Raw genomic sequence first — 23,376 nt, 5'->3', positions numbered from 1 at the left:
CAATTATATAATTTTTTAAAGCATCAGTCTAAAATCTTGACATTTAATTATAACTTGTTTTCTTTCTAATTACTATGAAAGCCTAATTATGCATTTCTCTTTTATAATGGGAATTGCAACCCTCCCCCCGTCTCCCCCATTCCTCCCCCCAAAAAAAAATCAGTTGTGGAGATTGGGAGAGACTAAGCTACTCAATGTAAACCCTGAAATTAATTAACTTTTCCCTTTTGGGGTTTTTAATTACAAAAGTAATAACATGATCATTTTTTAACACTTTATCCATTTCTATATAGTTTAAAACATGAAATTCCTTTCCCTACTTACCACATATTAACAGCTTGAATATCATAACAATGATTCAAACATATTACTCTTTTTCCAACATTTTATCATGAAACTTTCAAACATACAAAATGTTACAGTAAACACTTGTATACACACCACATGGATTCTACCATTAACATTTTACTATGTTTGTTTTATCATCCATCCATCAATTGGTCTTGTTCTTTTTATGCATTTCAAAGTAAATTGCAGACATTAATATGTTTTCCTCTAAATACTTCAGCATACATACACATCGTTAACTAGTGTTCAATATTTATAGTTTTTTCTTTTGAGATAAATATTACATACAATGAAATATACAGTTCTTTAAGTGTACATTTGCTAAGCTGTGATAAATTTATGTATGCACCTATAGAGCCAACCCTATATAGAACATTACCATAACCCCTAGAAAGTTTCCTCATCCCTCCAGAGACAACTACTGCTCTGATCTTTTTTCCACCATAAATATCACGAGATACCAGAAGTGTTTTTGTTTTTTAATTCATTGTGGGCCATACATATGCGAATGTGGGTTAAAATATTGGTCATAGGCCATACTGGTGTTAACTGGTTTTTGTTGAAAGAATTCGTGTGATGATTTTAGTTTTATAATTATTGCTTTCTATACAGATTCTTTGGCCAGTATGAATGGATTTTATAGAAATTATATGTAATTCTTTCTCTCAACCTCAGGGAACCTCCACAAGGAGCTCATTTTCTTGCCAAAAGCCTGGATGATGCCTTAAAACTTATTGAGCAACCCGACTTAACAAATAAAGTGGACATGATTTGGATAGTAGGAGGCAGTGCTGTTTATAAGGTAAGTTAACTGTAAATACAAAGAAATTTTCTGCTCTTTCTTTCAGCTTCCCTGTCATCTGAACTTTTAAAAAGTTGAGCCATGAGCAAAGGAAGCATATTATCCCAACTGTGAGTTAGACATAGTGTCAATATGAATTATTCTTTTTTTGATACTAGCATGCAAACTAAATAAAAGTGTAAAAGTAAGTTTTTAAGTCTTTACCAGTTTATTTGCAATTCAAAATAGTTGATGTTTCCAATTTAAAAACATTCTAAATCCTTCCCTTAGACTCATAACTTGGACTGCGCTGTTTTCTACTCCTTGGATGTGCCCTGATACACTGAGTTATACCCTTTTCTTCAACGATAAATATGGCTGTTATTTATGAGAAAGGGATGGGACTCTCAGTTGACATACACTGATGAGATGTATGTGAATTTGTTAAAGCATAAAACTTTGCCTCAACAATTTTCATATAATGTGAGGGCATTGGGAAAAAAAATTACATGATTTTATTATCATAAGGGAAAACAGTAGATAAAAGGGAAAATATTCCTTTTTCTGGATACCAAATGATTTCCGGCTTTCAAAAGTTATGAGGATAATAAATGGAATTTTTTTTGCTCTTGAAAAACACTAATGATTAACATTTATGGGGAGGAAAAAAGTCAGCCCCTATGCTTTGGTGCCTGTGGTAACATACACTGAAATTATTTGAGAAAGAAGGGGTATACCAGGGTCCTAGATGGCATTATAAAAACTCTGTTTCCTGGGTTCCTGTTTCTACATTTTCTCCATTTGTAATAAGGGTAAAATTGACATTTTCCTTTGATCTTTCAGCCAAGTGTGACTTTCCAAGGAAACAAGTCATTTCTTTATTTTGTTCAGTATTCATTTTGAATGATTCACTAACATATTCACTTGAAAGTATATTCTTTAAGAAATATAAGTACTTGAAATTAAATTCATTTATAATATTTGATACATCTATATGTATATAAATAATAAGGAATTAGAACCTCCTGGTTATAACTTTGCATTATCCACCTACCTCACATCACAATAGTTTGTAGAGCATTTAGGCTTATATTCCCATGGACCAAATCAGGCCTACTAGCCTATTTTTATAAATAAAGTTTCATTGGAACACAGCCACACCCATTGGTTTAGTACTGTCTGTGGCTGCTTTTGCCTACAAAGGTAAGAACCCATATTGCCCACAAAGCCTAAAATACTTATCATCTGACCTGTACAGACAAGGTTTGTCATATATCATTGACTTTGATACAGACTTTCAAACGCTGCTGTGGTTACTCCCATTCAGTTTTTCTAATAGCAAGAACTGATAGAATATTTATTTGTTTGGGACAAGAGAATAAATAAATGATGTCCTACTATAAACTGTAGTATAGAAAATAAAAAGTAAAATTTTTTCTCTGACCTTATTTGGAATTGTAAGAATAGTTATATTTATATATGTGTGTGTATATTTGTTTTTTTCTTTTTTTCTTCCCAATAAGCTATTTGAAAATCAAGAGTTATTGCATTCTTGGAGCTGCAATTAGGACTCATAACTTTTTATTAGAATTTTACGATAGCCCTTCCAGAGCAGTTTTTCTGTAGAAACTATCAACAGTACTATAGATGGCAGATAGGAAAGTCATTAACAGTATGAGGCCAAATACAATCATTAGCAACAAGAGGTAGAATAAATCACATACTAGCATTGTAACTATCTCCTGGGAAATGGAAGCATTATTAAATTTTATGTAAATGTACTAAGTATGTCCTTGGGAATTTTCCGTAGTCAAGGTCTCATGAAATTATACTATCTTATCCATCTATACATATGTAAATTTTTCGATGGAGAGTAACTAGATAATTTGGGGTTCTTAATTCATAAACAACCACAAGAAAAAAGACAAAACTAAATGCTTAAATGAAAAAAGAATTCATGTAAGCCAACTAGAGACCAGAATATATATTTTAACTCACTCTCATAATTATTGATAATGATTAGTGCCATTCTCAACTAAAGCATACTTTGGAGGGCACCAAAGTAAAGAATAGGATATTTAAATATCTTTTTTTGGAGGTAACAAGTTATGTAGCATGTCTTTAATACCCAGTACAAACTTGACTATAATAGTAAAAGAAACCAAAATCTCAGAGTTTCTGTTTCTTTTTGACACAGATAAATAAGGAAATTGATGCCTTTTACTTTGTTTCACAGGAAGCCATGGACAAGCCAGGCCATCTCAGACTATTTGTGACAAGGATCATGCAGGAATTTGAAAGTGACGCATTTTTTCCAGAAATTGATTTGGAAAAATATAATCTTCTCCCAGAGTAAGTAAAATGTTATTAACTAGTCTAAAGCACTTTTGGATTTCCAGCTGAAGAATTATAGGAAAGGATATGTGTCTACAGATCGGTTTTATAGACAAATACTAGAGAAATTTTTTGGAAATCTGCTTTAAAAGACTTGGAAATGTTCAAGTTATAATGATTGTACTGAAATCTATAGAGTAGTCATTAGTTCATTCTATGAGATCGTTGTTTGGCATCAGACTGTCCAGCATTGGGGAGAGAGTGTTTACCAAGACACATGCTGTCACTACTCTCTCCAGGAGATTACACTCTTTGTAGTAGACAGGGAGGGTGACAAACAGTAGATAAACATCAAAAGAGCTGGGTGTGAAGAACTGAAATATTGTGATGTGATAAATACAGTATAGTCTGAGCAGTCCTCTCTGAAAAGCGATGTCTATCCGAAATCCTAATGGCAAGAAGCCAGCCATGCAAAGAGCAGGGACCAGGAGCAGCTAGTGCAGAGACCTGAGGGCAGGAACAACTTGGCATGTTCCCTGCGTCCTGAAAGCCACGGTGGGAACTGTGAGCAAGGGGGAGACCCAAAGGAATCAGACCAAGTGCAGGTTTAGGGGGTTCTGGATAGAGTGACGCTGTTCTGGCTGTTTCTGGAGAATGGAGAGGGGACAAGAATGAAGCCGGGAGACTGGCTGATTAGTTGTAGCAGTCAGGGTCAAAGAGGAAGGGATTAGCAGTGCTGCAGACGGAAAGAACAGCTTACACTTGCTTTACTATGTGGTTGTGACTTGAGCATGAAACTGCCTGATTTGGAACATTCATAGCATTTTCGTTTCAAAGCACTTTTGCCGCTTTAAGATGAATTATATCAGCATTTTTCGACTAGCTTTTAACACATCCTTTCAAATCTTCTCTGTTGAATCCAGTCATTGTTCTTTGAGTGTGAGTGTGTTTTTGTAAATACCTTCTAAAAGACCATTCAGAGCCAAGTCTGCATAAATGGACGGCTAAACTTGAGAATAATAGTCTATCACTTTAGCTAAACTTTAGAATAGTCTATTACTCTATAGAGTAATAGGTATTAGTCTCCAATCAAATGAAATGTGTGACTGATTTTCTTGGGCTCTTAACTAACTCTAAGGAAATCTGAAAAATTATAATAAGAACTCTCAAAATGTTCTCAAGAGCAAAAGTTCAGGCTTTTGCTTATAATCTCCAAAGGTGACTACTTAGAAAAGTCCCACTTAGTGATCTCATACATATTTATATAAAAATCAGTTGTGTTTCTTTGTCACATCTTACATATTTTCTCTTGTACAGCTTAGGTTGCTGATTGTCACATTATGTGAATATTGATTTCTGTTGTCCCTCATTTCTTATCTTTCTCTTTGCTATTAACAAAAAGAATAGATTACTGTGTGAATTAGCCCCATATTAAATGCCTTTCCAAATCCTATCGCTCTCGATCAGACCTCTTTCCAAAGCTGTGACCCTTCAGGATCGTTGATGACTTAAAACAAATACCATTTTGGTTCGCTCCAGAAATGAAAATTTTAACATCTTTACTGAGAGATGATGATTCACACATGACAACATTCATCCATTGAAAGATATAATTCAGGGCCGGCCGAGTGGCGCGATGGTTAAGAACTCGCTTGGGACGCCAGAGGGCCCCGGTTCGGATCCCACATATGAGGGCCAGTGACATTGCCCTCTACAGCTAAGATGCTGAACAACAGCTCGACCTGGAACTGGGCTGCCATGAGTCACCGGCGACGGTGTAGGCTGCAGCCCCTGTTGCAGTGGGCTGCCGTAAACTATGAGGGCCAGTGACACTGCCCTCTGCAACTAAGATGCTGAACAACAGCTCAACCTGGAGCTGGGCTGCCGTGAGTCACCGGCGACGGTGTAGGCTGCAGCCCCTGCTGCAGGGGGCTGCCGTAAGCTACTGTGTGTGTGGGGGGGGGGGCCAGCTGCCAGCGTGAGCGGCTGGCAGCCAGTATGAGTTGCCAAGAGCCAATGTCAGCAGCCGTCCAGAAGCCAGCAACCAATCTGCCTCATTAGGGAAGAGGGCAATGATAATACCAACACGGGCCAGTGAAGCAACATCCTCCACAACTAGGCTGAAGAACAAAAGGACAGCAACTCGTCTGTTCTCCTTCCCCCAATTCCCCAATAAAATCTTTTAAAAACACATATAATTCAGTGGTTTTGATATATTCAAGAGTTGTGCAACCATCACCACAATCTATGTTTAGAACATTTTCATCACCCCATGAAAACCCTGTACCCATTAGCAGTCATTCACCACTCCCCCTCCCTCCTGGCCCTAGGAGCCATTAATCTATTTTCTGTCTCTGTAGATAAGCCTTTTCTGGACATTTCATGTAAACAGAATCATATAATATGATCTTTCTTGGAATTGGCTTCTCACACTTAGCATACTGTTTTCAAGTTTATTGCAGATTTGCTTCACAAATTTTCTCCCATTATTTGAATTGCCTTTTCACTTTCTTAATGATCTCATTTTCAGCACAAAGGTTTTTAATTTTGATGTCCAATTTTTCCATTTTTTCTTTTGTAACTTGTTCTTTTGGGGTCATACCTAAGAAACCATTGCCTAATCCAAGCTCGCAGAGATTTACTCCTATGTTTCCTACTAAGAATTTTACAGTTTTAACTCTTACTTTAAGTCTATGATCCATTATAGTTAATTCATGTATGGTGTAAGGAAGGGTTCAAGTTCATTCTTTTGTAAGTGGCTGTCCAGTTGTCCCATCACTGTTCGTTGCAAGGACTATTCTTTCTCCCATTGAATTGTCCTGACACCCTTGTCAAAAATGAGTGGACCATAAATATGAGTTTATTTCTGGCCTCTTGGTTCCATTCCATTGATCTATGTCTGCCTTTATGTCAGGACCACACTGTCTTGATTAATGCAGCTGTGTCATAACTTTTGCAATAACAAAGTACAAGTCCTTTAACTTTGTTCTTTCTCAAGATTGTTTGACTATTCTGGGTCCCTTGCATTTCCATATGAATTTTATGATCAGCTTGTCAGTTTCTCCCACAAAGCAAGCTAGGATTTTGATAGGAATTATGTTGTATCTGTAGATCACTTTGGAAGATATTATTAGCAATGTCTTTCAGACAATGAACATGTGAGTCTTTCCACTTATTTAGGTCTTCTTTAATTTACTTCAGCAATGTTTTGTAGCTTTCGGTATACAGTCTTGCACTCAAGTGTTACATATGTTCTTAACTATTTTATTAGTTTTGATACTATTATAAAAGGAACTGTTTTCTTAATTTTACTTTCAGACTGTTTATTGCTAATACATAGAAATACAACTGACTTTTGTTTATTGGTGGTGTATCCTGCAACCTTGCTGAACTCATTTATTAGTTCTGTTAGTGGATAGAACTTTCTATATTTAGGCTATATCATTTGCAAATAGAGATAGTTTTACTTCTTCCATTCTAATCTGAATTTTTTTTTTTTTTTGCCAGATTGCTCTGGCTAGAATTTCTAGTACAATGTTGATGAGAAGTGGCAAGAACAAGACATCCTTGTCTTGTTCCTGATCTTAGAGGGAAAGCATTCAGTCTTTTATCATTAAGTAAGATGTTAGCTGTGGGTTTTCCACACATGCCCTTTATTACATTGAAGATATTACATTGAAGACCTCTTCTGTTTCTACCTCATTGTGTGTTTTTATCATGAAGGAGCATTGGATTTTGTCAAATGCTTTTGATTCAAGATGATCACGTGGTTTTTGTCTTTAATAAGAAAAAAATACACTAATATTTAATACACTATTAATATGGTGTATTACATTGATTGAGTTTCGTATTAAACTAATCTTGTATTATGGGCTAAATCCACTTGGGAAAATCTTTTTTATGTATTTCTGGATTCAGTTTGCTAATATTTTGTTGAAGATTTTTGCATTTATATTCATGAGGGATATTGGGCTATAATTTGCTTTTTTGTCAAGTCTTCACCTGGTTTTGGTATCAGGATAATACTAGTCTCACAGAATTAGTGGGGAAATGCTCTCGTTTCTCTTCTATTTTTGGAAGAATGTGTGAAGAATTGGTATTAATTCTTCTTTAAATGTCTTAGAAAGTTTTAATGGTGAGTAGATTCAGATAGGAAATTGCTATCCAAAGCCAAAATCCAAGAAAATTGCTCCAAAATGGACCCTCTAAACAAAGCTATGGACGAACATGAAAAGTCCTTTGCCATTACAGCATTTGATGGTCATCTTACTTTCAAGCTTCCACCAAAATAATAATGACGGCTTCTTTAACATGGTTGGAGTAGGTCATCCTTCATGAAATAAAGAAAAAGGAAACCTCTGAAGATAAAACGAATACATTTTGTCCCTGGAAGTCTAATATTGCTCAATTCTTGAGCTGTGTTCTCTCCAAATCTCTGTACATTGGGGAACTTAGAATTGCTCCCTATTGTCCAGAAACGAACTCTGATCATTCTCACTTCTTCTTTCCCCACTGCTCCTACTTAGTTTAGACCCCCATTATCCCTATCAGTGGGCTTCTTGTGGTTACATAGGTTTCAGTTCAACACGCTTTTATTAACACCATACTTCCTGGTAATAAAAGCACTGGTATAACAAAATAAAAATGACAGAGAACTATCATGAAGCATGACGAGAATAAAATTAGAATGTAGATAATGCTACATGTGGAAACCTAAAAGCAGAAGGCAATTTTAACAAAGTAACATAGTTTTACTTTGTGTCTGCCCACACAACACCCGCTTGGGTCATTGTCGATGTAATTATTCTTTTTTTTTTTTATTTTATTTTTTTTAAAGATTTTTATTGGGGAATTGGGGGATGGGAACAGCGCTGTGGAATTGGGGAATAGGAACAGACAAGTTGCTGTCATTTTGTTCTTCAGTCTAGTTGTGGAGGATGTTGCTTCACTGGCCCAAGTTGGCACCATCATTGCGCTCTTCCCGGGCGAGGCAGATCAGTCACCGGCTTCTGGACGGCCGCTCACTGCAGCTGCTGGCCGCTCACGCTGGCTGCTGGCTACACACGGTAGCCCATGGCAACCCACTGCCACAGGGGCTGCAGCCTACGCCATCGCCAGCGACTCACGGCAGCCCAGCTCCAGGTTGAGCTGTTGTTAAGCATCTTAGCTGTAGAGGGCAGTGTCACTGGCCCTCATATGTGGGATCCGAACCGGGGCCCTCTGGCGTCTCAAGCCAGTTCTTAACCATCGTGCCACTCGGCCGGCCCTCGATGTAATTACTCTTGGGACAGCACCGTGCCAGCCTGTCCTCTAAGTCTCTGTCCTCAGCTTGCCTGAAAAAATTTTTTATCCCAGACTATTTCACATTGGCTCCAAGTAAACCAGCAGGCCCAAATACTCTGTACCAGCAGTTTCCTGCTTCATCAGCCCCCAACAGGCTTCTCTTTCTAGTTACTCACCTTCCATGTGAGATGCAGTCAGTCAAAGAGGAAAGCGGCCTTTGTGGAAGTAGTGGCCCCAGAGCTGGGACAGATGTCTCCTATCAGGGGACAACGTGAAGTCGGTTTTCAGTGGGCTGACGTTTCCTCTGCTGTTCCATTACTTCCTGACTGTCCAACGGGATCCTGGCGCATCTGTCCACATTAGTACATCCCTCTCCTCCTGAGCCCATGCTTCCTATAGAGTCCTCATTTTATTTTCGTTGTGGTTTGTTTCTTATAAATAACTTTCAAGAACTCTATTTACCCTCTATCTCAGACTTTCAACTCATCTCTGTATTCTTGTGATGCTTCATCAATTCTGATCTCATGGTTCTTTTATTCATTAGCTTCTTAAATGCTTGAAGATTCTAGAGGGGGCGTCTCTGGCTGGTTCATAACAAATAGCAGCTTTTTCCAAATCCTGTTAGACTTTAAACTCAGAGTTTAGATGTGGCTCTTAAGCAGCTCTTCAAAAAGGTTTGGAGTTATGATTATGAGGTAGTTTAATCATTATGAAAACAGACTGAATATGTGAATATTGTGGAAAGTCAAATTAATCTTAAGCAAAATTTAATTTTAGTTGCACAGAGAAGATTAACATGAATACCATGGCTAGTGAGCATATCCAGCCAGTAGCATAGTATTTCTAAGTTATTATTCATGGTTTTAAAAATAACTTTAATACTTTGCTTTTATTTTATTAACTGGCAATCTTGATAATCTTGAGAATTTTATACACACACACACAAATGTACTTGTTGATTTTGGTGAGTCACTCATTCCAAATATATTAAAATTGTGGTTAAAAGTTGGCCTAGTCAAGTCATTTCTTTAAGAAAAAAAGCTATACTGCTACTAAACAGCTCAAAAAATGGGTAGTAAATAGAAACAAATTGTTCAAGAGGAATATAAATTTTTCAAGAGAAAACACCTTTTTCTTTTCTTTATACATTATGCTATTGTTACTTCATGTATCTAATTATATTTTTTATCAAAATGTAATAATCTAATTAGACAACAAAAGTTTAATGCCTTTTATTATTCGGTATTGTTTTGGATATCATAGGAGATTTAAATTTACTCCTGTATTATCCCTACCTACAATGAGTTTAGAAAATAGGGGAACCAAACAAACTAATAATATTAATGGGTAACATTTGCAGAGCAGTTAATGTACTCCTAATGCTAAATGCTTTATAAGAATGAAGACTCATTGACAGCCAAGTGTCACACAGCAGAACCAGAGTCAAGTGGCAGGAAAAGTGGCTTCTTTTTGAGACGGCGTCTGCAGGTTCTACACGGTATTTCTTAGAGCCAGCCAGATGGAGAAGCCAACCCGAGGAGCTCGCGGACTCTGTAGGGAAAGGCGGGCCGTTGTCGGTCGCTGGCGCCCAGGCGGCGTGCTTGGAGGACAGGACCATATGACTCTGTTGCTCAGGCTGAGAGCACAAACCAAGCAATAACTCTTGGAATATAAATCAATGGTTGATGCACATGAAGAAAAAACTCCAGAAGAAATCATTCCAGAAAAGCAAATTGAAACTAAAATCGAAGACCTGGAAAATGAAATTGAAGAGGCGAAAGTTGCTTTTGAAATGAAAAAGCTTGCATTAGACAGGATGCAACTTTCAATTGCACTTAGAAAAAACCTCGAGAAAAGTAACATCCAAACTAGTGTGCTCATGGATAACATGGAACATGTATTAAAGCTAAATAAATTAATAATGCAATCACAGCAGGAATCTTGGGATTTGGAGAAAAAACTGCTTGATGTTCGAAAGAAGAGATTTGAATTAAAACAAGCTTCAGAAAGTAAGCTTTTAGAAATACGGACTGAAAAGAACAAACAAAAAGATGATTTGGACAGTATGGAAAATTCAGACAAGATAAAGACCTTACAACGAAACCTACAGATGGAGATACAAATTACTACAGTTATTCAACATGTGCTCCAGAATCTCATTTTGGGGAGTAAAGTCAATTGGGCAGAGGATTCTGCCTTGAAGGAAACTGTTCTGCAGCTTGAGAAGAATCTTGCCATGATCTAATAAGAATTCTATTTTAGCATTATTTGTTTCTGCCTTTGGTATACCATTTAAATAGCAAATTTCAAGTGAAGTGTTTTTTCTCTGCTTTTGGAACTGGTAATACCACATTTGTTTTTTTAGCTTACTACTATAACATGGAATCTGTTGTTTTAAATGTGATAATTAAAGTGACTGGCATACTCTAAAAGAATCTGAAAATCTTAGCCTTGCAAGGACCCTGAAAGACATTATCTAGTCTAGCTTCCCACTCAATGGGACATTTTTTTCTTCATTCATGGAAGTCCCAGCTCTCGTTTGGAATACTTCTGTGCATTTCTCTGTCTAAAATAAAATTTGAATGAAATATAACTGACAGTTTAAAAAAAATAAAGATGTGGATATGCTTTTCTAATTTTTCTAATATTTTGGTTGACAGAAATGCACAGAAGTCTGCAAACAATAGTGGACAAGGTCTGTAGTAATTCTGAAATACAGCTTGGCAAATGATAGGAGTTGTCCCTTCCTAGGGATAGGGAACACCTTTTGATTAGTCTGGTGTGGTCTCTGGAAGCAGTTCTTCATCCATGGTTTTTCACTCTGCCCTTCAGCAGGTTCTCCCTTTCCATTACCTTGGTCATATCTGAAGAGGGCATTAGAGAATATTCCCTTCTGAGCAGCTTGCTCATTTGGGGACCCAAAAATCTTACATCTCAGTCACAGTCTTTTAAAATCCATGCTAGTGGGCCGCCGAGTGGTTCAGTTGGTTAAGAGTTGGCTTAAGAATGCAAGCCCTGAGCAACAGGGCCGCCGGTTTGATTCCCACATGGGCCAGTGATGCTGTGCCCAAGCTGAGCTGCCAACAGGTTAGCAGGATGGCTCAGCTGGTGTAACAACAAGATTGCCTGTTCGATGGTGGGCTATGCCCACCCGCAAGTAAGACTGAACTTGGCACCTTGAGCTGAGCTGCTGCCCAGATGACTCAGTGGACAGAGTGTGCACTCTTAACAACAAGGCTGCTGATTGGACTTCCGCATGGGATGGTGGCCATGCCCACCTGCAACTAAGATTGAACACAGCACCTTGAGCTTAGAGGCCACGAGCTGCCGACAGGCAGCCAGATGGCAACTGGCACCCTCTGCAACCAAGATTGAAGAACAACAACTTGGCTGGTCCCGTTTTCCAATTCCCCAACACTTCCCCTCCCCCAATTCCCCAATAAAATCTTTAAAAAAAAAAAAAGAACCAGAGTCAAACACAAGTCTGATTAAAGCTTCCCTGACTTAACCAAATGGCATCAACCAAGCATAAGGTAAATAAAAAGTTTCCCTTCCTTTTTTTTCTTCACAGTGGTAAGCCACCTGGAGCACAGTGGGCTGCAGCCCACACAGTACTGAGGAAGTGGTGCACCTGGACTTGGGCTGGAGACTAGTGTAGTCAGAACAGCCTTCAGTAGAGGAACTGGGTTTTGTTTTCTTGTTGGTGGTGGGGGTTTTTTCAGTGGAAAAAATAACTTTTTTATTGTGGTAAGAACACAACATCTGATCTACTCAACCAATCTATGTGTCCAATACAGTATTGTTAACTATAGGTACAATGTTGCATAGGAGATCTCTAGAAGTTAATCATCTTGCATAACAAACTATACCCTTTGCACAGCAACTCCGTTTCCCCCTTCCCTCTAGCCCTGTCAACCATCCTTCTCTGTTTCTATGAGTTTCACTCTTTTAGATATCTCGTATAAGTAGGATCATGCAGTATTTGTCCTTCTGTGACTGGCTTGTTTCACTAAGCATAATGTCTCCCAAGTTCACCCACGTTGTTGCATATTATAGAATTTCCTCCTTTTCTAAGGCTGAATAATATTCCACTATATGTATATACCACAGTTTCTTTATCCATTCATCTGTCAATGGACACTTAGGCTGTTTACACACCTTGGCTATTATGACTGATTTCAGTTACCAAAAAAAATAATAATAACTGGTGGTGAGGCTATGGAAAAATTGGAACACTGTTGGTGGGAATGTAAAATAGTACAGCCACCATGGAAAACAGTATGATGGTTCCTCAAAAAAATTAAAAATAGAACTACCATATGATCTAGCAATCCCACTTCTGGGTATATACCCAAAGGAGGGTCTGGGTTTTGAATTGGAATCCGGAGGGAACACAGATCTAAGTGAGAGGGAATAGAAAGGATCAGATAAACAGCGATTCGAGGAAAGGAATTGCAATAAGCCACACATTGGGGAATTAGAGCACTATGGTGTCCATTGATTAAACAGAAATCAAGGATCTATCACTATGGGGGATGCCCGAGTGGTGTGTTGGTTAACAGTTGGCTTGAAACGCCAGCTCTGAGCAGCAGGGCCCCAGTTCGGATCCCACATTAGGGCCAGTGACACTGCGCCCTCTACAGCTAAGATGGTGAACAACAGCTCGACCTGGAGCTGGGCTGCCATGAGTCGCCTGCATTGGCATAGGCTGCAGTGGGCTCCTGTAAGCTACCATGAGCGGCCGGCAGCCAGCGTGAGCTGCCAAGAGCCACTGTGAGCGGCCGTCCAGTGACCGGCGACCTATCTGCCTCATCCAGGAAGAGCGCAATGATAATACCAACATGGGCCAGTGAAGCAACGTCCTCCACAACTAGACTGAAGAACAAAAGGACAGAAACTTGTCTGTTCCCCTTCCCCGATCCCCCAATGCTGTTCCCATCCCCCAATTCCCCAATAAAATCTTTTAAAAAAAAAAAGAATCTATCAGCATGCAGGGCACATAACTTCAGTTCTGCTCTAAACAGCTAAAGGCTGTATTTTGGTTTTTTGCTCACACAAGAAATTCAATACCAAGTGTAAGACTTGGAAAGCATTCTTTAAAAATTTCATATTAGCTGGGTGATACAGTGGAAAGATAAAAGATACTGCTAACAGCAGTTAGTTCTGGGGAGAATTAGGAGTCAGGAAAGGAGGAAGAAAAAATACAGTTTTTCTAACTTTATACAGTTTTACATTTTTTCTTCCTGTTTGCATATATAGTATATTTGCATAATACTCACCTATAAAAAGCCACCTTTTAATGGTGGCTTACCATTGTGAAGAAAAAAAGGAAAGGAAACCTTTTATTTACCTTATGCATTGTTGATACCATTTGATTGAGAGTCAAGGAAGCTATCTTTTTTATTGACACATTATTTAATTATATATGTATTTCTTTTACAGATACCCAGGTATTCCGTCTGATGTCCAGGAGGAGAAAGGCATTAAGTACAAATTTGAAGTATATGAAAAAAAGGAATGATTAATGTAAAGTTGTTTTCTGATTTATTTCAAGTTGTTCCCCATCCCCTCCAAACAATTATGTATTTTAACATTAGAAAAAGTTACTTCTGTAGATTTTAGATATATGGATAACTATTTCTAAGCAATGTGTTTTTATTAACTAATTAATCTTAATCTTAACTAGATTTGGTTAAAATTAATCTTAACTATGCTATAGCAGATACCATTTGTGAAATATCTTACTGTAACTATCCACCTGCCTAGGGTAGCATATCTACCAAGATGTCACAGTGGATTCTTCCCCTAATAGCGTAAGTGGAAACCAAGACCTATAAAGATAGGAGCTAGACAGATTAGTCCAAATGTCAGACATGGGTTATAAATAGAAGAGTTAGAACTCAGATAGTAAAAGACAATTAGATCAAAAAAGGGGACCATGAATTATTCTATGCACATCACGCTTCTGAAAAAAGTTCTATTCATTCAGGGAATCACTAAGTTGAAAACTTCATTATTTTCCATAGGGATAGTAAAGAGACAGGTAAGGACTACCTTTTTGATGATTAAAAGAGAAAGTCTGAGACCTTTAAAAACTTTTTGATCTTGCTTGAGATTCCATGGGATGTTACAATGATAGAACAAGAATAGGCTGCTCTTTACAAAAATGAGTAATCTAATAGGAAGCATATGACTAAAATTAAAAATTCAAAGAGAATAGATATCTCTAGAAACCAAAATTAGTAAGTTATAAAATAAACTTCACATAATAAAAAATGAAAGTTAAAGCATGTTTTACCCATCATGTTAGCAAATATTTGGATTTTTAGGTACCCAAAGAAATAGCATTTTCTGCCTTGTAAATTGATACAACTTTTTTAGATTATAAGTTAGCAATAACAATTAAAATTCAAAATATCCTGAGTTTGGACCCAGAACTTCCACTTCTAGAAATTAATCCTGAACAAAGAGATGGACCCAACAGTATTTATTGCACCATTTTTTAAAACTTGGAAACAGCCCAAATGTTGAACAATAAAGAACTAACCAGTATCTATAAAATTGAATATCCTTCAGCAGTTAAAAAGAATGAAGTAAGTACTGACCAAAAAAAAATGCCAAAGATTGCTAAGCGAAAGAAGCAAATTGTGTAGTTTCCAAAATTTTTAATAAATGTAACTACGTGTAGGAAAAAGTATGCTGCAAACTGTTGACACTATCAGTTGGATGTGTTATTTTATGCATTAGGTATGTCTATTGTGATTAGATTTTTTTGAAACATGTTTATGTTCATGAAAAATTACTTAAGAAAATAAATTGATCCCTTTACATTCAGCAGTAAAATTAGGATACAGAACATCAGGAGTAGAAATAAATTTCCTAAAAATCTTTCATAGAGGCGAAAAAAAACCAGATCACACAGAATGGAAAATCAAAACTGCATAAGACCAACAAACCACAAAAAAACAGTGGCACTCTCTGCAAGGAACATAACCTGAAAACTTAATATCCAGAATTTCTAGAACTCAGATATTAACAAGGAAAATGAAGCAAGCCATTTAGAGACGAGGAAACGCAAATGTCATAAATACATGCAAAGACATACATTCCCACGAGTAATTGAGAGATGCAAATTAAAACTGCAGTAAGATACCATTCCACATATCTCAGATGTAGCATTCCCACCAATACTTGACACTGTCAGTCTTAAAATGTTGACAATATTTATTAAGGTTGAAGATGCACATACCATTTAATCCAGCAGTTCCACTCACATAAAAACTAAAAGAAAACCTCCATATATAGAGCGAGACAGACAGAAAGAGAGATTTGTAGAAATATGTTGCAGCTTTGTAAGAGTGAAAAACTAAAAACCTGAGGTCCAGTGACAGGGAAATGAATACACTGCTGTCTTAGATTGGGTTTGCCCCAAAAGCAGACCCCAAGAGTAGAATTTAAATGAAAGCAGTTTATTTGATAGGTGACACCAGAAAGCACCAATTGGTGTGGGTAAGTGAAACGGGGAAGACAATAAAGCCAGTTCAAGGTCAGCGAGCAGGTTCCCATTGGGTAACAAACTAAGTACTGCTGAGCTATCTGGAAAATGGGGGAGAAGAAAAACCAGCATTTATCCCCTACTTATCACTGGTTGGGAGCTGGTCCCAGGGTTGTCAATTCCCTGCCCTGTGTATGGGCTGAACATACTTCAGTTGCTAAATAGAACCCCAGGTGTTTGCATTTAGAAGCTGCTGGCATGCACAAGAACAAGGAATGCTAAACACCTAAAGCAATTCCATGTTTATGATTATGTAAGAATTTCATACTCTTTAGGTAGTAAAAAGTATAAAGCCATACATGGTTTGTTTGAAATATTTTACAATTTAAAAAAATACAGAAGCAGGAAGACCAATTAGAAATTCAGGTTAAGGGACAATGGTAACTTGGGCCAAAGAGTTGGGCATAGTGAAAAATTGTGATGCAGGATAGTTTGGGTTGTTGGAAAAGTCATAACGTATTTTTTCTATGTTTTTCGTTGCAAAAATGCGTCATGATTTTCCGACAGCCCAATATTTTCAAGTTGGAGGTAATGGGATTTTCTGATGGAGTTTGATTTTGATTTTTGGACCCACCAAATTTGAAATGCTTGGAAGGAGAGAAGGAATAAAAGGAAAAGAAACAAAACAGAATATTGCCTTCAAAATTCTGAGAAGAAAGTTATTTTCAACTGATAAATCTATACTCAACCAAATCAAGGACATTGGAGGTTAGGAAGAGCAAGCAGGGCGACTGTTGTTTTCACTAAGACTTTTGGGGCCATTTAATTTTATTTAACCATTTTCTTGTATTTCTTTAATAAAAACAATTCTTAAGTTGCACTAGTTTGTAAGTGCTGGCCTCCTGTTATTCTTTGAACACCTCATATAAAATTTCAAAGACTCTTATGGCAATGTATCTCCATAGTCAGCTTAAAAATGTAGAAAGGAAAACATAAAATTAGCCAAGGGTCACACAGAATTCCAAAGACCAACGTTAGAAAACCATCAGCCTTTCTCTCCTGGTGCCTGGTTTGTTCATCTTTTAAGAGAGGTAATCAAAGTCTCACTTTGTTCAAATTAATTTATGGAAGAGCACTATAAGGTGATAAGTTGAGGTAAAAATAAATGATACAACACAAACACATGTTCCAAATATTCAGGTTAGCACATTTGACATTTCTGTGAGATTAAGATTCTGTAACATAACTACATCCTAAGAGCACGTTTCTCAAAATGTCATCCCCATTTCACCAGTACAAGGGATGGGTCCTAGAGTCTGCATTTTAAATAAGCGTCCCAGATGACCCTGAAGCCTCCTCAAGGTTGTAAGTCACTGGGGAGTGCTTATTTCCTATCTCTAGGGTATCTAAATGAAGCAAAACAAAAACAAGCAAATTATAAGAAGTCAACATACATGAGATTGAAGAAAGAAAAATTACAAAGATCAGACCTACGTGTTGCTGATCTATTTTAAGAACTAAAGGCTTTCATTTATTAAATACGTACTAAAAATACATATAAAAGTAATATCAATGGCTGAGAGAGATACACAGTAAGCAAGCTCGCTAATAGGTGTCCAGTTAACATGATATTTTCTTTTACAGTTAAACTAAACCTATAGCAATTGACCCAATGACGCAACATGACTGTGAGGGAAAGGTTGACCGGCCAGCTGCTGAAAGGGTTCAGAAAAAGAACGACCTTTGGCAGATTGAACCTTGTGAAAAAGGATGTTCCAGCTGGGAGGAAAAAAACTACACAATTAAATGAGTAACAGAATAGAACGAGAGGCTCTCTTAAAAAAAAAGATAATGCTCATAAAGGTGATAGAACCTCTGGCCAAACACAGGAGAGAAGCCCTAAAAAGTCAGCATGAAGTGCTATTCCTGTGACAGGTGAGATTGCATTAGTGACCGTTCCTAATGTTCTGTTCCCCAGGAGACCTCATGTGGACCAGCAAGTGGTTCTGTCATTATGTTGACATTTATGTTATACTTTTTTTATTCTTGGGACAAAAAGAACAAATCCCATTGTGTGGTATTTCGAATAACTTTGCAGTGGGTAGTGAAAGTAAATTTGAAACTTACTTATTGGAAGACAAATTCTAGATGGTCTCTACTCCTTCACCACAAGGCCACAGGACACACATGTCGACACCCTGAAGGAATAGAGGGTTAGTCTGCCAGGAGGAGGACATTTGACGATGCTAGATCTCAAAAAAACAAGAGGAGATTTTTTTCTGGTGCACCTACCAGCCAGAGTCATTTAAGACAGGGACCCTGAATGAAACCCTCTTTTCAGCCCCTGGTCATAGCCCCCTTCAAAGGGCCCAAGTTTGCCTGCAGGTTGGCTTTTCACTGCCCGTTCTCTTTGACAGGTGAATTAGCAAAACAAATTTCATTTTACCCCCAGCAGTTTATTATGAACTATTTCAAACACACAAAAAAGTTGAAAGAGTTATACGTTAAACACCCATTTACCCATCACCTAGATTCTATCCCTGTGACTACTTCTATCTCTGCTTTATCACATATTTAACCATCTTACATTTTGAAGAATTTCCAAGTAAGTTGTAACTATCAGTAGGCTACATCCCTAGGTTCTTCAGCTTGCATACCATTAACCAGAGTTCAATATTTGTTTACTTTTGGGGGTAAAATTTACATAGTGCAGATCAAAAGTGTAGCATTCTACAGGTTTTGACAAAAGCATATAATTGTGTCACCCAAACCTCTGTCAGTCACTCCAGAAAACTCCCTCCATACCCCTTCCCAATCACTCCCCCACCCTCAAAGGCAGCTGCTGTTCTGGGTTTTTTCCTCATAGATTTTTTTTGCCTATTCCTGAGTTTCATATGAATAAAATCATACAGAGTGTACTCTTTGGGTCTGGCTTATTTCACTCCGAATCATTTCTGTGAGATTCACCCATGTTGTTGCATGCATCACTGGTTTGTTCCTTTACATAACTGATTAGTATTCTATTCTATGGCTCTACCACAGTTTAGCCCTTCTCCTGTTGATGGGCATATGGGCTCTTTCTAAAGTGGGATGTGAGCCTGGTGTTGAAGGATCTAAAGAGGAGGGGATGGAGGGTCCACAGGAAGGCAGATATATGCTCCCGGCAAAGGAAAAGCCATAAAGGAACTTCATCTCCAGCTTCCAAAACGCAGGACAAGGCCTTACTAAGGAAGGGGAGGGGCTTTCAGGCCCCACCTCCATTAAGTGCCATGGGCCTACTCCACTTTTGAGGCACCACTCAATTTGTTCTTTCCTTTTCATAACCACTTCTAGTTCAGGTCTCTATATTCTCTCACTTGGATGGTTGAAGTAACCTAAATTGGTAGTTTTTCAGTCTCTGATCTGCCTCCCCAACAATCTATCACCAAAACAATCTTTCTGAACTGCACCTCTGATGATGTCACTGTCACCTTCTTAATGCTCACCCAGCTCAGGCAAATTCCACCTGTAGATAGGCCTTTAGGGTCCTCTACAGATGGCACCAATTACCCTCCCCGGAGTTATTATCTGCAGTTTCCACTCTCTACAGTGTTGTACATAAGCCACCCCCAGCTCCTCACAAATCCCCCAAAGGATCCACGCTTTGCCCCCCCACACACACCCTTTATGCAGCCCTCTCTGCCCTTAACTCCTCCAGTCTAAACCATCCCGTTCCTCAGAGCCCTGCCCAAATCTGAAATGTTACCTCTCACGAAGCCTTTCTCACTCTCTCCGAATCACTGAGCACTCCCCATCCCTGTTACAGCCCTTAAATGCAGTTTGCCTTACAGCTGATTGTTATTCTCATCTCTCCTTTATCAGTTAGGAATGTTTTCAGCTGCAAGTACCAGAAAATCCAATTGACAAGGATTTAAACAAACTGGGATTTGCTGACTCTGATTCTCCTGGTTTTTCTCTCAGGTTGTAAGAGGGCTACTGCTGCTTCAGAAATTTAAGTCCATGCTCACAGCAGGAAGAAGAGAGGAGCAATGTCAGGCACATGTTTCCCTTTCATCAGGAAAGAAAAACTTGTCCCAAATCCTCCTAGCATTCAAGTCTAATTTTAATTAATGCAATCTACAGTTGAAATGTCATACTTAATTTCTATCATATTCAATCTCATTATAATAAATTCTATGTGGCATTCACATTTGGGGTTGACTTGGCATTTCATTATATTTGCCACATTGCTATAAATTACATTGCCAATCAATAGATTAAAACAAACTTGATGTGAACTTGCCCTGCAGTACATTAAAAAATGAAAAGCAAGGCTTTTCCTCCACGGTGCTGGTTAAAGATTCACAGCCTTAGCAGATAAACTCCAATCTCAATGACTGAACAGAATTTAAGTTTATTTTGCTCAAATGAAGTCCAACACAGGTCTTTCTGATGGGCGTTGGGGGTTGGGGGTTGGGGGGGGCAGAACAGGTTGGGGAGTGGCATACACCCCTTTCCCCCACATTTCACTGGCCAAAACTTTGTCACAGAATTACACCCAAATGGCAGGAGGCTGGTAGATGTAGTCTAGCTGTGGGTAGGAAGGAAGAGGAACCAGGTGTGGTAAACAGCTAGCCAGGCTCTGCCACACCCATCAAGGAAAACAGACAGATAGATACCAAGCTTACAACTTGATTTTGCTCCCCACCGCCCCCATTTTTTTATTTTTGTTAAACTTTGTTCTGTGCTTAAGAGATTTGGGTGGATGATTTGGAAATGCCTTTTGCTTCTATTGGGTGTTCTTGAGGTGTTTGAAACCAAAGACTAGGAGGAATGAATGCTAATTGTTCATTAATGGCTGTGAGAAATAGAAGCAGAGAGCAAGCAGGTCTTCTGAGCAAAGAACTCCATATTTTAGGAAAGTGACTCATTCACGGGCAGAGACTAGAACTCGCTTGTAAAGAATGGAACAAATAATAGCATTCTTTGCACATGGAAATAATTTTATCATTTACAGCCTTTCTTAACATTGCACATCAGGCTTGAATTTTAGTTCTAAATTACCTATGTTCTCATTGCCTGTGTCATTACATTTGATAAAAATTGTTCTGTTGTAGGATGTACTCTTGTTTGGCTTTTCCCTCTGGCCCAGGAAGCCTGTCCTTCCTCAGTATGCCATTAGCATGTGGAGAAGGCTTCTCCACATTCTGTCCTCAAAGCTTCCTCCTGGAAGGTCTTTGCTTCAGGCTGTGAGTGGGACACGGGTCTGAACCCTGCAGACCCCCAATCAGTGAATGCTCCCTGCTCATCCTCTTCACACCCTGAGCTCCCCTGTGAACATCCCCTGGCAGCCTGACACCCAAACATCTGTCTCACTTCCCACCTCGACAGCACTGTGTGGCATCTGGGTTGAAACTAAGAATACAATTCACTTAGTACAAACTCATAAAGGGGCAGAAAGCAGGCTTACCCAGATTGAATGGTTCTGAACGTCCATCTCAAGAACATTAGCTAATACTCAGATACATACATATGATTTATCAGTCAGGGTTTTCCATAGAAACAGAACCTATAGGAGATATGAATATGAATATAAATATAAATATAAATATACATTTATTTTAAGGAATTGACTCATGCAATTGTGAGGGCTGGCAAGTCTGAAATCTGAGCAGACCAGCAGGCTGAAAATTCAGCCAGGAGTTGATGTTGCAATCTTGAGACAGAATTTCTTCTCTGGAAAACCTGTTTTTGTTCTTAAGGCCTTCAACCGATTAGATTAGGCCCACTCATGTCTTGGGGGTAATCTCCTAAGGGTAATTGATTATAGGTGTTAACATATCTTCAAAATACTTTCACAGCAACACATAGATTTGTGTTTGATTAAGTCACCAAGTATCATAGCCTGGCCAACACAGAAAACTAACCATCACAGTAACCAAAGTAATAAAAAATGTGATTGTGCTATATGCTTTCTTGGAGTTACTTCTTTTTCACATCAGAAAGCTTTTTGGAAAAAAGACAACACTCTCTTAAGCACTAATGTCATATTTGTTGGTCTATCAGGATGCTTTCTTTAAAAGAATTTGTGGTTCGGTCTAAACAGAACATCAACCGCAATTGGAGGTTTTGATTTATGATTAGATCGTAGTTGTCATCCGCCTTCTCCGTAGCTCAGTGATGTTTCAAACTTAGATTAAAAATGAAAAGTGAAACTCTACCTTCTAAAATTTTCTCCCTTAAGTCCCTGAAAGTCCAGTTCCAATCGGACATCTCACTCTTGCTTTTTATCAGTGCTTCCAGGTGTTTGCAGCTTCCAAAAGCATTCCTCTGGAAAATCAAATCTGAATATATTCAAAGGGCTGGCCTTCAGCTCGGCAAATTTTTGACAATAATGTACATTGAATGTAGTTCGTTAAAATCTGCTTTCTTTTCATAGCCAGTGGCTTGCAAGCAGTTTCTGGGAAATGTTGATTATAAGATTAAGCTCTTTTCAGTAGGTTTCAAAAGGTGAACCCCCCCACCACCACCAGGTAGGTAATCGTCAAGTAGAGACATCTATTCAGAGAAATGAGGGGGTGAGCAAGCTCCAATGGGCCCGCCCATTGTCACTGCCAGGAGTCATGAACCTGCTGCGGGTTCAATGCTAGAAAAACAGCGCTGAGCACCTGCAGGAGCCTGCTGCCCCCACAGGCAGGTGCGTGGGATGTGAAGGGGAAAGCATTGTGTATTTTAACTTTTCAACACAAATTCTAAAGCCAGGGAAGAAGGCAGGAAAACAGCCAGCCCTCAGATCCGTCCTTGAGTCACTCTGTCAAGTGGAACCGGGTAATTGTCTCGGAGACTTGCAGAAACAGCTCGTGGAAAAGAATGGTTTATACCTGAAATATATTCATTACCTTGTGCATCAAAAGGCCACACGTGGACAGAAACCATGATCTTGGCACTCTATGCACTCCGCAGCCTTGAGGCTTGAAGAGCAGAACAGAAGCCCATGTGCCCAGGTTACCAACCTGTCTTGCTCTCCCAGCTCCGCCCACCTGGCAAGCTGGGGTGGCAGGTGGAGGTGGTGGGAGGGGGCAGCTGGAACTCCCCAGGATTTGGGTCGAAAAAGAGTGAAGAAGGCAGATGCCTTGTGCAAATAAGCACTCCACGA

The 23,376-nt window shown here is 38.6% G+C and overlaps 2 protein-coding genes across 2 annotated transcripts in view; both read left to right on the top strand.

Annotated features, from left to right (window-relative positions):
• DHFR (dihydrofolate reductase) overlaps window positions 1-17,124 on the top strand; it is a 26,777-nt gene extending 9,653 nt beyond the window's left edge. Inside the window, exons 4-6 of the mRNA XM_019652599.1 lie at window positions 1,024-1,150; window positions 3,366-3,481; window positions 14,189-17,124. Of these exons, the coding sequence (XP_019508144.1) occupies window positions 1,024-1,150; window positions 3,366-3,481; window positions 14,189-14,267 (322 nt within the window). The 3' untranslated portion in view covers window positions 14,268-17,124. The remainder of the gene's footprint in view (window positions 1-1,023; window positions 1,151-3,365; window positions 3,482-14,188) is intronic.
• LOC109388142 (centromere protein H-like) lies at window positions 8,788-11,760 on the top strand. The gene has a single exon (XM_019652598.1). It carries the CDS (start codon window positions 10,425-10,427, stop codon window positions 10,989-10,991), a length of 567 nt encoding a protein of 188 aa, XP_019508143.1. The 5' UTR covers window positions 8,788-10,424; the 3' UTR covers window positions 10,992-11,760.
• Window positions 17,125-23,376: the final 6,252 nt, after the last annotated feature.

The sequence above is a fragment of the Hipposideros armiger genome, unplaced genomic scaffold (genome assembly GCF_001890085.2).
Source record: "Hipposideros armiger isolate ML-2016 unplaced genomic scaffold, ASM189008v1 scaffold_182, whole genome shotgun sequence".
NCBI lineage: Eukaryota > Metazoa > Chordata > Mammalia > Chiroptera > Hipposideridae > Hipposideros > Hipposideros armiger.
Note: the sequence above shows the minus strand (reverse complement) of the source record. Positions and strands in the feature narration are given on the sequence as shown.

Excerpts from the sequence above, each read along its gene's own strand:
- LOC109388142 (XM_019652598.1), top strand. The coding sequence starts at position 10,425 with ATGGTTGATGCACATGAAGAAAAAACTCCAGAAGAAATCATTCCAGAA.